We start from the raw sequence: 15520 nt of genomic DNA, 5'->3' as shown, positions 1-15520 counted from the left end.
TCATATTTAGCTTGTGATCCACCATGACCCCCAGATCCCTTTCCACAGTACTCCTTCCTAGGCAGTCATTTCCAATTTTGTACGTGTGCAACTGATTGTTCCTTCCTAAGTGGAGTACTTTGCATTTGTCCTTATTGAATTTCATCCTATTTACTTCAGACCATTTCTCCAGTTTGTCCAAATCATTTTGAATTTTAATCCTATCCTCCAAAGCACTTGCAACCCCTCCCAGCTTGCTATTGTCCACAAACTTTATAAGTGTACTCTCTATGCCATTATCTAAATAATCGATGAAGATATTGAACAGAACCGGACCCAGAACCGATCCCCGTGGGACCCCACTCATTATGCCCTTCCAGAATGACTGTGAACCACTGATAACTACTCTGGGAATGATTTTCCAACCAGTTATGCATGCACCTTATAGTAGCTCCATCTAGGTTGTATTTCCCTAGTTTGTTTATGAGAAGGTAATGCGAGACAGTATCAAAAGCCTTTCTAAAGTCAAGATATACCACATCTACCGCTTCCCCCCATCCCCAAGGCCTGTTACCCGTCCAAGAAAGCTATCAGGTTGGTTTGACACGATTTGTTCTTGAAAAATCCATGCTGACTGTTACTTATCACTTCATTATCTTCTAGTGTTTGCAAATTGATTTCTTAATTATTTGCTTCATTATCTTTCCAGGTACAGAAGTTAAGCTGACTGGTCTGTAATTCCCTGGGTTGTCCTTATTTCCCTTTTTATAGATAGGCACTATGTTTGTCCTTTTCCAGTCTTCTGGAAGGTCTCCCGTCTTCCCTGACTTTTCAAAGATAATTGCTAATGGCTCATATATCTTCTCAGTCAGCTCCTTGAGTATTCTAGGATGCATTTCATCAGGCCTTGGTGATTGGAAGACATCTAACTTGTCTAAGTAATTTTTGACTTGTTCTTTCCCTATTTTAGATCTGATCCTACCTCATTTTCACTGGCATTCTCTGTGTTACACATCCAAACGCCACTCACCTTCTCGGTGAAGACTGAAACAAAGAAGTCATTAAGCACCTCTGCCATTTCCACATTTTCTGTTATTGTCTCCCCCCCCTCATTGGGTAACAGGCCTACTCTGTCCTTGGTCTTCCTCTTGCTTCTAATGTATTTGTAGAATGTTTTCTTGTTACCCTTTATGTCCCTAGCTAGTTTGGTCTCATTTTGTGCCTTTGGGCTTTCTAATTTTGTCCCTACATATTTGTGTTGTTTGTTTATATTCATCCTTTGTAATTTGACCGAGTTTCCACTTTTTGTAGGACTCTTTTTTGAGTTTTAGATCATTGAAGATCTCCTGGTTAAGCCAAGGAGGTCTCTTGCCATACTTCCTATCTTTCCTATGCAGAGGGCTAGTTTGCTCTTGTGCCCTTGATAATGTCTCTCTGAAAAACTGCCAACTGTCTTCAATTGAGATAAGGTGGGTGAGATAATATATTTTATTGGACCAACGTCTGTTGGTGAGAGAGACAACTTTTGAGCTACACAGATCTCTTCTTCAGGTCTGGGAAAGGAACTTTCAGAATCAAAGCAACATGCTCATGTTCATGTGGGTTAACCCGTTGGACATGAACAACATCCGGTAGGACTCGAGGAAGATTTTTTTTTCTTTTTTGATTGAAAGGCTTTGTTACAAATGTGGATAATTTGTTGTCGTTTTTTCTCATTAAATTAGCCCCATCTCAGCAAAGACCTGACATGCCTCCAAGTGCTATGGAAGGAGGGACAACTCAATGTGAAGACTGTTGGACATGAAGTTCTCAGGAATGGAAAACTTTATACCTGAAAATTTCTTAAATACAGTGAAAACTGAGTTTGTTAACGAACGTCTATTATTTTAAAATATAATATTCTTTCCTTAACTCATTATTTACATGGTTTACTGCGTTTATTATATTCACCGTTCTACTAAATTGTGCAATGATGATTCCAGCTGACTTTCTAGAGATAAACAAAAACATTGAGTAAGTACTCCTACTGCTATTTATTTACTCTTTCTCCTGCTCCAAAGTAGGGAGAATAAAGAACTGAACTAATAGATTAAATGAGGGTAGGATGTGGTGTGTGGAGTCTTCCTTCCTGGCCTCTGGGGATTTGGGAGTCACTACAGCTTGGGAGCTCCTTGAGAGCACAGCTTCTCTGCCACCTAACTTCGCTGGCTGATGCAAGATGTCCCCTTCTTCCTCACCTCGTTTGGAGAAGCAGTTCCACATGGGAGTTCTAACCCTCAGCATACCTTATACTTTGGGGAGCTCAGAGCTGCAGTTATCGTCAGCCCTTATATGGGGGCTATAAAGAGGGGAAAGTTCTTTGCACCATCCCTGCTGCTTTGTGCACCTGTGCTGAGTACAGCCTCAATTTAGCCCATAATATTATAAAGCAAAGATTATTATAGTGTCTTGTTACATTTTGTAACTGTGCACTACATCCAAAGTAACATAGTTAGTTTTTCGGGGTGAAATCTTGACCCCACTGAAGTCAATGGAAGTTTTGCCATTGACTGCAGTGGGCCTGGATTTCACCTCTAGCATTTTGGAGTTACCATATTTATATGACTTAGTTTGGTGCTGGTGGGAGGTTGGTTCCTTTGGTTTATTTTTGTTTTTTTGAGTGTATATTTAAAAGAGGAACAATCCTTTTAGACTGTTCAAGATAAAGAAATCTGTATTGTTAATTTTTATTTTTGTAAATAGGCTTGAAGTACAGTGCAGAAATATGCACAAATTTGTGCATACTGTTTCCACAACTGCATGCAAATCAGGCTACGAATTCAGGAAGGGAATGCCATATTCAAACATGAACACATTACAGTGCTGGCAGTAGCCTGCATATGTTTTGTCCCATTACTCATAAATTCCCTACATCCACAAAGGGAATAGCTCACAACATAAGAAAACATGGTGTCCCTGAAACCCTTCTGATTTAAATACTAAAATATATGCTTTCTTGAACACTTTGCTTCTCAGGTTCACTTTTGCTGGTATTTACACTTGTGAAATATTGATAAAAGTATTAGCAAGTGGATTTGTTTGGAATCAATTCACCTTCCTTCGCGATCCATGGAACATTGTGGATTTAATTGTTATTGTTATAACGTAAGTAACACTCTGTTTTTGTTTTATTTTCCCCAAGGGGCTAACATTCAGTTAAACTATATTTTGCTTGTGTTGAAGTTCTCTAGAGTATTGGATATCCCACATGCTTTTGACTTTGATTGTGGCTGAACTGCTATCTTGTATCTCATGTCTGTTGTGGAGCTCACTTTCTATTCTCTGTACGTTCTTACACTGCTCTCATTACCTATTTATTGTTATTAATTATTTGTACTACTGTACTGCATATGAGCCCAGACATGGACCAGGACCCCATTGTATTAGGTGCTTTACAAACACAGAACAAAAGACAGTCTCTGCCTCAAAGAGCTTGCAATCCAAATATAAGGCAAATTAAAACAGATGGATACAGACAGATGAAGGAGTACAAGGAAACGATGAGACAATATTGTCTAAATAGACAAGACACTGGGTGGGGGAAGAGGTAAAAATTCAAGCAGAGTGAACAATGTGATGGATGGCAAACATCATGTTAGTGCTATGATTTTTCGCATGGGTTTATTTAGGAGAGGATCAGCTAACTGGAAAAAGAGGGAAGTGGGGCAGAAAAAGGAAGAGCAGGTGTGGACTGAAGCTGAGGTGAAGAGACTGATGGAGGCAGGTGGATTGAACTGGAACAAATAGCCAATCCACACAAGACAGAGAAAGTCAGAACATTCTGCAGATTTGATTGGAATGTCCAGGGATCCCTGCTTTCGCTGCACCTGTTCCTACTGGTTAGAGTCTCTGACAGGCTATTCTTGCAATTGTTCCCAATTGCCACAGTATGTACTTAGGGGTGGCACTAGGTGGGTCCTAGTGACCTCAAAGTGTGTTTGGAGTCTCTTCTGCACAATTATGTATCCAGAGGGATGCTGGGGTGGGGGATCAAGGTGGTCCTGACTGGACTTCATTTTACTCCCTCCCCCACAGTGCAATAATCCCTGCATTAGCTATGTATATTCCTATCAGCTGCAACGTGACCAACATCTGTCACATGTTATTTATTCTCTCACCAGGGGGAGAAGTGCATGCAGTGGAATGTCCTGTTTAGGCAGGGATTTTTTTCTAAATATACCTGTTGCTATGTATTATGTTAGAGAAGACAAGGTTAAAGAAATGTTCCTTGGCATGGACCATAAGATGGTAAGGTTTGTGATGGTCCTTGGTTCCTGGGGAATTCATTTTACAGTCTTGAGCCAAACACTGAGAAAGTTCTGTCTCGCACAGATGAGCATTTACCTTATGGTAGAGGGTTTAATTGTGCCTGAGGAGCGAAGTTGTTGACCATGGTTTTCATTCTATAATGTTGGTGGTATTTTAGATATCCTTGTAGATAAGGATTGAGATCTTAAACATGAATCATAATTCTATGGGAACCGGTGAAGGGAGCAGAGGAGAGGGCATGGTGCACTTACGATAGCATATCCGGAATTAGGGCTTGCAGCTCCACCTGCCTAATGAGCAACAGGGGACTCGTAGCTGACATGCAGCAGAATCACCTGATTGGCCAGATTTAGGAACAGGGGGACCCAGCTTGAAGGAATCCCTGTAGGTCCCAAAAGCCTCCCTAGCAGCCTTTGGGATGCTTGCCAAACACCTTGAGTTTGCAGATATTTTCGACAAGAAGAAGGCTGACATTCTGCCCCTTCATTGGCACTATGATTGTCCTATAGACCTGGAGCCGAGGTTCCCTTTGAACTGGACTGGAACTGTAGGCACTCAGAGACTATCTCTGAGAGAACTCAGAAAAGGGGTTCATCTGCCCTTCCACATCACTGGCTGGGGCCCCGAACTTTTTTATGGCCAAGAAAGATGGCTTTCTGTTCTCGTGTGGACTACCAGGCATTGAATAAAATAACCACCCAGAATCAGTACCCCTGCTGTATATCAATGAACTCTTTGAGAGACTTCACTCCACTAGGGTGTTTACCAGATTAGATCTCCATGGAGCCAATTACTTGGCTTGGATGTGGGAAGGGGATGAGTGGAAGGCTTCCTTCCATACCAAATATCTGATGAAGTCCTTTGAACTATGTAATGCCCCAGTGACCTTCCAACATTTTATCAACAATATCTTTAGGGATATGCTGGATCAGTTTGTTGTGATATGCCTTGATGATAACCTCATCTTTTCTGAAGACCAGACTCTTCATAATCAACATGTGCACTGCATCCTGGAGAAGCCAATTTGATCAGAATACAACGAAGTTCCTAGGTTATATTATTTCCCCTGGGGCACTAACTGTGGATCCCTGCAAGGTTGCCACCATCTCTAACTGGACAGCCCTGACGGACACATGAAGGGTGCAGTGGCTCCTGAGCTTTTCCAGCTTTTACTGGTGGATTATTTGAGACTTTTTCCATCTGGTAGCTCTGCTGATTGCACTCCCCTAGAAGGAAACTGTTTGTCTGGTCCCCGGAGGCCCAACTTGCCTTTGACCACTTGAAGAGGGCTTTTACCGCAGTGCCCTGACCTCACCCTGTCATGTACAGTAAAAGCTGATGCATCCATCTTCTCCACTGTGTAGGAAAGTTTCCCTGTATAAATGCTCAGTTATGTTCATGTTGATGTCTATACTAAAATTAATGTATTTTTAACATATAGTTATAAGGAACTGTGTTAATTAAGGTAATGTGGCTAATGGACCCTGTGATTCAAAATGAAGTCTGGACAATTAACAACTCCAACTCCATATTTGTCGCATTTCTTCTTGTCACTTGTGGCAGGAAGGAGCAATGGCCACCAGGGTTCCAGTTCAGATCAGTTCAAACCTGGAATGTTCGCGCCATAGAATATATAAAAGGACTGCACGCCCTAACCGATGGGCTGTTCATCTGAGAGGCAGCCGGTATCAGACTTTTTTGTGCAGGCTTCGAGGATCACCTCTACGGATCAAGAGCTATTCCATCGATCTGAACAGCATCTTATACCTGAGTCAATGTCATCTAACACCTGAGACAACCTACCTGATCCTGGTTCCAGCGTTGTTGTTTCCTTTACATGGATGGTCCACTGTTCCTCCTGCCCTCAGCCATAATCGTGCTGCGCGGTCAGTCGTAGGTCCAGGATCCGATGAACCTGAGCTGCAAGGACAGATATCACCATTAGCTACCTAATCCAGACCAAGGTCATCTGTCATGACACAGTATAGTTTTGGGGTGTTTTTGTTTAGTGTTTATTCTGTTGGAAGTTATTGCCAAAGGAGTTGTGAGGGACCTGGCTTCACGCCTACCTTTCTGGGGCAACCACAATTGCAATTTATCACTTTTATCTAGATTGCTATTCCCCTTTTCCCTTCCTTAATAAATCTTCTTTGTGTTTTCAAAAAATACCTCTCTCTTCTTTATTAAAGTTAAGAGGGCAGTGGGAGGAACTGACATCTGTACTCCACCTCTGTCTACTAGTTTGAATGTAACAGGTATTGGCTACCGCGGCAGGACTGGCAGAGGAGTAGCTAACCTTTGTCAGTCCTGACCTAGTGATTTTATTTAGTTTACCCTTTTATTTTGCATTGTGGTTGCAATTGTTCCAGCGACTCAGGGAGGGAATTCTACAGAGGGGAGATCGGGGATATCTCTGTGGTTAAGCAAGTGCCAGCTCAAATAGTTTTGGTGGGCCTGACTTGTGGGCAGATATCGGGCCGTCAGATGGCTAAGGTTGCTGACACCCTTCCCAAAGCAACTGGCAATTGGGACTAGTGACCCTTTGAGGTTACTGGAAGGTAATCCTGGGGAATTGCCTCACGAGGTGAGAGGAACTGACATCTCTACTCCACAGGTGATAGATACTGTAGGCCAGCTCAAGTACCCGACCTCTGTCTACTAGTTTGAATGTAACAGCTGGAGCCATACTATCCCAGCAAAGGGACCCCCAAGGACAACTTTACCACTACACTTTCTACTACTGTAAACTAACCCTGGCAGGAAGGAATTACAATTTCTGGGATAAGGAACTATTAGCAATAGAGATGGCCTTCAAGGAATGGTGCCACCCACTGGAAGGATCCCAGTTCCCAGTGCAGGTTCTTATGGACCACAAGAACTTAGAATTCCTCTGCATGGCCAGGCACCTTAACCAACACCAGATTCATTGGTCCCTATTTTTTTCCAGGTTCAACTTCATGGTGATGTACTGCCCTGAGGTAAGAAATGGGAAGGTGGATCCCCTATCCTCACAAGGATGAATACCTTGAAACTGACACAGAACTCTCTTCCACGGTCCTTAAATAGTTTAATGTTGTTAATAGCATGGTGGACAGTAGCCTGATGTCCTTCATCCATCCAATCTATATTGCCTCAGGATGCATTTGCCACCCAGCTGTGTCAGACCTTAAATACCACTGAGTCCCTGTCCAGCTCAGAATTTCAGCTGATCTTCTAACCAACATGGCACATTTAATTCCTTTCCATGCAACCCTGACTGCCCAAGAAACTGCTTGTCTCTACTTGGAAAATGTTTTATGATTTCATAGTTTGCTCACTGATATCATGTCAGACCGAGGTCCAAAAATCCTGGTTTTGGCTCAGATTCTTCAAGTTCCTTGGCATGGAGAACTCTCAGACCAGTGGGGAGATGGAACAGGTTAACCAGATCTTGGAGCTATATCTCCACTTCTTCTTAAATTACCACCAGGATGATCACCATACATAGTGGTCACTTACAATAATTCCACTCGTGCCTCCACCCAGCAACGCCTGATTTACTCCAGTTATGAAATCAGGTGTCACTTTCAGCAGAATCACCTGATTGGCCTGATTGCCCAGCTGGAGGAACCAATAGACGTACTCTTAAGCCCAGCAGCAGCATTAGGCCAATGGCTGCTCAATGCTCAATGCAGCTGTGATTGCTGCTGTACCTCTTTGTTCCGAGCCTTGCTCCAGTCCTGCTCCTGCCTTGTGCCCAGCCCTGTTCCCATCTTTTCTCCAGTCCATTCCAGCCCTGGTCCCCTGACTCCTGGTTTCTGACTTCAGTTTGGACCCTTGACTCTGATTCATCCTTCATGACCCTAGCTGTGACCCTTGGCTCTGACTCCTGGGTCCTGATTCCGGCTCTGACCACTAGGCATGACTGCGCACACCCTGGTCTGTGACATAGCTTGTATTGCTGAGGAGATGTGCTGCAGCGTTCTGTATCAGTTGGAGTTTCCTACATTCCTAAGGCTTCATGACCAGATTATATCCTATTGCTATAGTCCAGCTGAAAGGTGATTAAAGCATGATTAACTGAGTTTAGGTCATCATCTTCCAGGATGGGACTAAATCCAAAGCTCATCTCTTTGACTTAGCTTTCATGCAACTAAGTTCTTCACATATGTGCTCACACAGACCCACTGACTCACACCTCACACAAATCAAAAACTATGAACTAATAAAGCTATTTCTCCTACAGGCTAGGAAGGAAGGTTTTTGTTGGTTCTATTTTAAAATATTTAAAATGCGGGCTAGTGCCATGGTGATAGGAGAGTAAGTACATAGCTATTAATCTATCTTTGAAGTATTGCTGCTAGTAATAAGTATGTCTAGCAAATAATTTGAATGATTAACTTAAATACTTCCACCTTCAAGACTGAACATAGATACCACAGTTTAAATAGAGATAAATAGGAGAAAGGTTTCAAAATGCTCATTATCAATATTATTTTTAAAATAGTTTGAAGTTATTTTCTAATGACCTTGCAATTTGAATTTATAAAAGTGAATATTTATAAAATGTGTGACTAGCACTAAAGAGGGCCAGATTTCCCATGTAAAAAACATGTTTAAATGGTATCAATGTCCAAGGTGACACACTGAAGGGGAAGTGTCCTGGGGTATAACCATTTGCTCATAGTTAAGTTTGCATCATTTTAGATGAAATATTTATTTCAGTGACTCTTAGTGGGGTGTTTCTGTATTACATTTAAAAGGGAATAAAAGACCGAGTAATGGCTGAAATTTCTCTAGTCCCATCCACCGTACCAACAATCCTCGTGGCAAGAGGTAGTCAGCTTTTGTCCCGTCCTCAAATTTCTTGCTGTTATTCTAGAGACTGCTGAGCCATCTGGCATACTGCTAAGCCGTTTTCTGTCTTTGTGTGTGTGTCTGTGTTCCTATACACAAATATACTGTGGATCTTTATTTAGAAGTATTGTCCATGATGTTTTCAAACAGAGAAAAAAAGAGTAAGAATGAGGATTCTATAAACACATTTTTGATAGAAACTTTGGTGGCATCTCTGGGACTGACAGGAGAGCATCCTCTCTTGCGTTTATGTCACTAGAGTCTTTCAGGACTTTTCTTTCTAACAAAACATCTAAGGTATTGATATAAGTGTTTTGAAGCCAATTTTGTGTTTAGTACTGATTAATTTAGTTAATAGTTTAAACAGATTAAAATAAACAGAGTAAGAACAATCCACAAGGAACTGTGTGGACTTTACATTGGGTTCCTGTGGAAAGTAGAAGGCATTTTCTCTTTGTCTGTTGTGTATATTTCATTTTATAACTCTTTTGTGTAACTTGAAACAAGTTGTAAAATATCATATCCTCTCTTTTTGCTCCAGAGCAGAATTTTGCTCTATGCAGAATTTCAGTCTAAAATGATTTTTTTATGGGTGACCACTCAAAATAGAAGGGTTGCACTAAACAAAACCTAACAAAGTGGAATTCATCAGGAACCATCAAGTTGTGTGATGGCTAACTTATGTGAGTGTCCTTATCTTATCTTCATTACCTTCATCTTCCGACCCCTTCTTCCTTTCTTTTGTTGTCATGCTCTAATTTTGCAGGAGGGATTGTGTCTATTTGTTTGTACACCACTTGCCACAGTGGGGTCCTGATCTTATTTGGGACTTTTCAGTGCTAGCAAAGTACAAATAAATAATGACAACACTTTAAACTGATTCCAAACTACCTACAGTAATTAATCTTGTAATTTTTTATTTTAAGGCATCCAATTAACAATTTTGACCTTATACAAAGAGATGCCACAAATGACAGATGAGAATCCATGCTTCCATAGTGTGATGGGGTCAGGCCAGATGGCTACAGGAGAGTGCTGGAAGGCAGGTATATTAGCCCCAGGATAAGCAGGTCCCTTTTCCCTTGGTAGCTGAACTTGGGTTACTCTAAGTTAATTAGGATACCTGGGGCCAACCCAGAGCCTGCCAGAACCTGTTAAAAGCCTCCCCTCCAGCCAGATAGGGGTGCACGATAGGAGCTGAGGGAGGAAGGCAAGCTACTGGAGAGCTGGGCAGTGCAGGCGCTGACAAGCATTAGGAGAGAAGCCATGCAGGTACAGAGGTGAAGGGCACGAGAATCCTGCCCAGCAGAGCAGACGGCCCTTCTGGGCCCCGAAGTTCTGAGGGAAGAGATCTTGCCAGAGGGGAGAGACTGAACCGTGTGTCTGGTCTGTTGCCACCACGTCCGGAGGAGCAGCCAGAGACTGAGAGGCTCCCCCTTCCCCCATCAGGGAGGCCAGGAGGAACACTGCTCTGGCAGGGTGTGGACAGTAAACCCAGGGGTGTGGGGGAAATTCTGAGGGGAAAGAGGAATATCCCAGCTCGCCGTTAAACGGAAGCGTGGGATCCACCAAGGCGGAGAGGAAGCTCTGTCACAATAGAGGTTGTCTAGAAGTTTCAAATAGTGAGAATAAAGTATGATGGAAGAAACCAGTAATTGCTGCTAAGATTTTTTCTGTTTGCTAACTGACTATTGCCAGTTGCCCACAACTTGGAGGACTAACGTATCAGTACTGAACTGAGACCCTGAAAACCAGTTAACAGGTTTGTAGAAGGGCCAACTCCCTGCTAGAGCTCCTCCTTGTGGCTGGGCGAGGCATAGTAGTTCTTTCCTGTTTGGCACCGACTACTGACAGTCACATCAGTCCACTAGTAACCAGCCTATTCTTGCGACTTGGCCCTCTAGCCGGGTCATGGTTTAGTCCCATCCCTTTCAGGGTAACAGAGTCCCACAAATAAAAATCCAAAGTCGTTACAAAAAGGTCTTTGATCCTGACTCTGGTCCCTGTGGTCCTCACACCCTTCTCTCAGGGCTCTGTCATTCTTGTCCCTTTCTTGGGGCCTCATGCCACCTTACAGTGAGTCATAAGAAAACCCAGGCCCTCCCACTTCCAGTCTGGGGAACCTAGGACAGGCAGTTAAGGTTCCCTGCACCAGATTACTTCCTGCCACCTCGCTGGACTTCTTCCTACCTAGCCTTCCTTTGGCCTTCTCCCCCACAACCTCTCTAGGTTCACCCCATGTCTAAGGCCTGGAAACTCGGGGTATCTACATTGCAATTAAAAACCCACAGTGGGCCTGTGCCAGCTGACTCGGGCTTGTGGGGCTCAGGCTACGGGGCTGTTTAGTTGCAATGTAGACATTCAGGATTGGGCTGGAGCCTAAGCTCTGGGACCCTCCCCCCTTGCAGGGTCCCAGAGCCTGGTCTGCATCCCAAGCCCAAACATCTACACTGCAATTAAACAGCCCAGTAGCCTGAGCCCCAAGAGCCCAAGTCAGCTGGTACAGGCGACCCGTGGGTGTTTAATTGCAGTATAGACATACCCTCAGAGCCCTCCACTGGAATTCCCAACAAAATCCCAAACCAACAAATGTAGACTTGGGCCTCCTTTGGCTTGACCCTTCGTCGCTCTCTAGTTACCCCTGCTCTATTCCCTGGTTAAATGCCTCCCAGGGCTCTGTCTACGGAAGTCCAGTTCCTCTCTTTCTTTCACGGACACCACCAGAGTCTGCTCCACTCTCCAAGTGCAGCCTGGTATGTTAATTGACCTCTCAGGCCCACATTAACACATTCCTTACCTGTGTGAAGTATACACCCAGGTACAAGGTGTGTGTGTATGTGTTTAAACAGAAAGGTAATGGTTTCAACTGAACAATGAGAGGATGTTGACAGCATATAATTCTGAGTGCTTTTATAATTTAAAATGACCTTGACAAATTGGAGAATTGGTCCAGAATCAACAAGATGAAATTCAATAAACACAAGTGTAAAGTACTACACTTAGGAAGGAAAAATCAAATGCATAGCTACAAAATGGGGAATAACTGTCTAGGGAGTAGGACTGCAGAAAAAGATCTAGAGGTAATAGTGGATCACAAATTGAATGAGTCAATAGTGTGATCCAGTTGCAAAAAAGGTTGATATAATTCTGGGGTGTGTTAACAGGAATGTTGTATGTAAAGCACGGGAAGTTTATCTGCTCTACTCAGCACTGATGAGGGCTTAGCTGCACTCCTGAGTAGATTTCTGGGCGCCACACTTTAATAAAGATGTGGATTAACTGGGGAGAGGAGAGCAACAAAAATGATGAAAGATTTGGAAAACCTGACCTATGAGAAAAGGTTAAAAAACTGGCTATGTTAGTCTTGAGAAAAGAAGACTGAGAGGGGACCTGATAACAGTCTTCAAATATGTTAAGGGCTGTTATAAAGAGGACTTTGATCAATTGTTCTCCATATCCACTGAAGGCAGGACAAGTAGTAGTGAGCTTAATCTGCAGCAAGGGAGATTTAGGTTAGATATTAGGAAAAAGTTTCTAACTATAAAGCTAGTTAAGCACTGGAATAAGCTTCCAGGGGAGGTTGTTGAACCTCCATAATTGGAGGTTTTTGACAACAGGTTAGACAAACACCTGTCAGGGATAGTCTAGGTATACTTGGTCCTGCCTCACTGCAGGGTGCTGGAGTAGATGACCTCCTGAGGTCCCTTCTAGCCCTACATTTCTATGATTTTTCATGTAGTAGAAATGGGACAGGGGGTCTAGTGTAAGGCCTAAGGCCTGAACTAAAGTCAGGCCCTGCTGATTTAAAGCAAAGTTAGCAAGAGTAAAGGTATAAGCAAAAGTCAGGCCCTGTTACAAAACATGTCTATTTGCAAGTTCACAGAACCTGGCAGAAACAGGGCTGGTATTGCAAAAACTTAAACATTCCTAAGAAGTAGTAGGCATAGGACACTCATGTAAACACATTCCAGAAGGGTAGTACCAGAACACCCCGATACCAAGTATGGCATAAACACACTCCCCGAAGATAACAGGGACACACTGACCCCCCCTAAAGATAAGATCAGGATGACAGCGTGATGGATAGAGATATTTTGATCGAACTAGGGTGACCAGATCGCAAGAGTGAAATATCAGGACATATTGGGCGAGCGGGACAGGGGGAGGGGAGAGGATGACAATGACAGACACAGGTGCACAGAGCCATGAGAGGGGGCCCTAGGAAGCTGCGAGAGGGGTTGTACGGCCCCTGCTGCAGCCCGCACCACAAGCCACAGGGCAAGGACACCTATTGAATTCAATGAGAATTTTGCATGTGAATTGATGTACCTAGTTCTGAGATTATAAAGCCAGAAGGGATCCGGTGATCACCTGGTCTCACCACCTGTATAGCACAGACATAGAACTTTCCCAAAATAATTCCTAGAGGATAGCTTTTAGAAAAAGCTTTTAGAAAAACACCATGACCCTTAGTATATTGTTAATCGTTAATTACTCTTACCATTGAAAAGGTATGCCTTATATCCAGTCTGAATTTGTCTAGCTGCAACTTCCAACCGTTGGCTCATGCTCTACCTTTCTCTGCTAGACTGAAGTGCCCATTATTAACTATTTGTTCCCCATGTAGATACTTACAGTCTATAACCAAGTCACTTCTTAACCTTCTTTTTGTTAAGCTAAATAGATTGAGGTCCTTGAGTCGATCACTATAAGGCATGTTTTATAATCCTTTAATCAGTCTTGTGACTCTTCTCTGAACACTCTCCAATTTATCAATATCCTTCTTAAATTGTGCACACCAGAACTGGACACAGTATTCCAACAGTGGTTGCACCAGTGCCAAATACAGAGATAAAATAACCTCTCTACTCCTGCTTGAGATTCCCCTATTTAGGCACCTGGTCACCCTATTTCTGTATGCATTTCCCCAGGTTTTTTTGTAAAAATCAAAACTGAACTGCCCCAGAAATTCTGGCATGTGGAATCATTGTGAAACTCGCAGGGCTCCAACCCTGCCGATGAACCTTTAGACCAACTGCACAGACTTCTGCCACTTGAGCTAATGGAGTAAGTGATGGCAGAGGCAGTAGGTTGTTATCCTATATGTGATAGATCAGCTCTATAGGGGGATGAGACACTTTTTTTGCCACTGGGTTTCACAGATATCTGCTGACAGAAGAGGAACTGTGAAACTCAGGAATCCTGGGTCTATCCCAGGCTCCTGAATGGAGTGGTCTCTAGTAGTCAAAGACCCTTCTTCCCCTCCCCTCCAGTCTATGTCTATCCTATTGCTGTCTAACCCGCCCCAGCTCCTCATCTGATTTCATCTGCCCCCCACTACCGCTCTGGATTCCTTGTCCCAGTTTCCTGGTCCTGTCTCACTCTCCTCTCTCCCCTCCCCCATCCCTCAGATGGGATGTTCGTTCCAGACTGGCAAAATTATAAGGCTTCCCAACATTTCAACACTTCCCATTCTAAATTTTTGGTTGCTTAACTATAGGCTAGCTCTGCCTACAACAAAGCATATTCAGAACCTCTGATTAAGGGGATTATAAGTGTAGCAACCTCCATCATAGCTAGTCACCAAAGATTGAACCTGAGCCATCCAGACTTAAAAGCATGAGCTTCTACTACTTGAGTTCAAGATATAACTCCCTTAGCTGGTAGCTATACAGTTATCCTCTAAAAATACACCAGAGGAGGGCACAAAACACAGGTTGGACAGTGAATTACAAAAGTGCCAAATATTATTATTAGACCTGCAATACTTTTCACAATGAACATCAGCAGGGGATAAACTGGGAGTTTAAGAATATTTGGAAAACAATTTTAGAATAACATTCAGTGCTGTGGTTTAAAAGAAAAAAAACCTGTTAAAACTCATAACTTAGCAGTATTCAGTGTTTGAAAAAAAAAACAACTTCTAGGAGCTATGGGATACAAGTTAAGAATATTGAAACAGGAAGATGTTATGCTTAGTTACCACTTGGGCAAGGCAGCGTGCTATGTAATACTTGCAAGATTTCACTGTAATGTTTTACAATATATAGCAGCGCAATGCTGATTCCATTGATATTGTTGAGCAATTCATGCTGATTTTATTTCAGCCCACATCTTAATAGTTTTGAATACTATTGTCAAGGCTGCTTCCCCACTTTGAACTTTAGGGTACAAATGTGGGGGCCTGCATGAAAACTTCTAAGCTTAACTACCAGCTTAGATCTGGTCCGCTGCCCCCATCCCAAAGCTAATTCCCTTCCCTGGGTAGCCTTGAGAGACCTTCACCAATTCCCTGGTGAATACAGATCCAAACCCCTTGGATCTTAAAACAAGGAGAAATTAACCATCCCCCCTCCTTCCTTCCACCAACTCCTGGTGAATAAAAGAGCTCAGAGGA

The 15520-nt window shown here is 43.0% G+C and overlaps 1 protein-coding gene across 1 annotated transcript in view; it reads left to right on the top strand.

Annotated features, from left to right (window-relative positions):
• Positions 1–15520, top strand: part of LOC135873866 (sodium channel protein type 5 subunit alpha-like) — a 160352-nt gene that overhangs the window by 9168 nt on the left and 135664 nt on the right. Inside the window, 2 exon segments of the mRNA XM_065398477.1 lie at positions 1903–1992; positions 2995–3123. Of these exon segments, the coding sequence (XP_065254549.1) occupies positions 1903–1992; positions 2995–3123 (219 nt within the window).

Source organism: Emys orbicularis, chromosome 2 (genome assembly GCF_028017835.1).
Source record: "Emys orbicularis isolate rEmyOrb1 chromosome 2, rEmyOrb1.hap1, whole genome shotgun sequence".
In the NCBI taxonomy this organism is placed as follows: domain Eukaryota; kingdom Metazoa; phylum Chordata; order Testudines; family Emydidae; genus Emys; species Emys orbicularis.
This window is presented reverse-complemented; position numbering and strand designations above follow the sequence as displayed.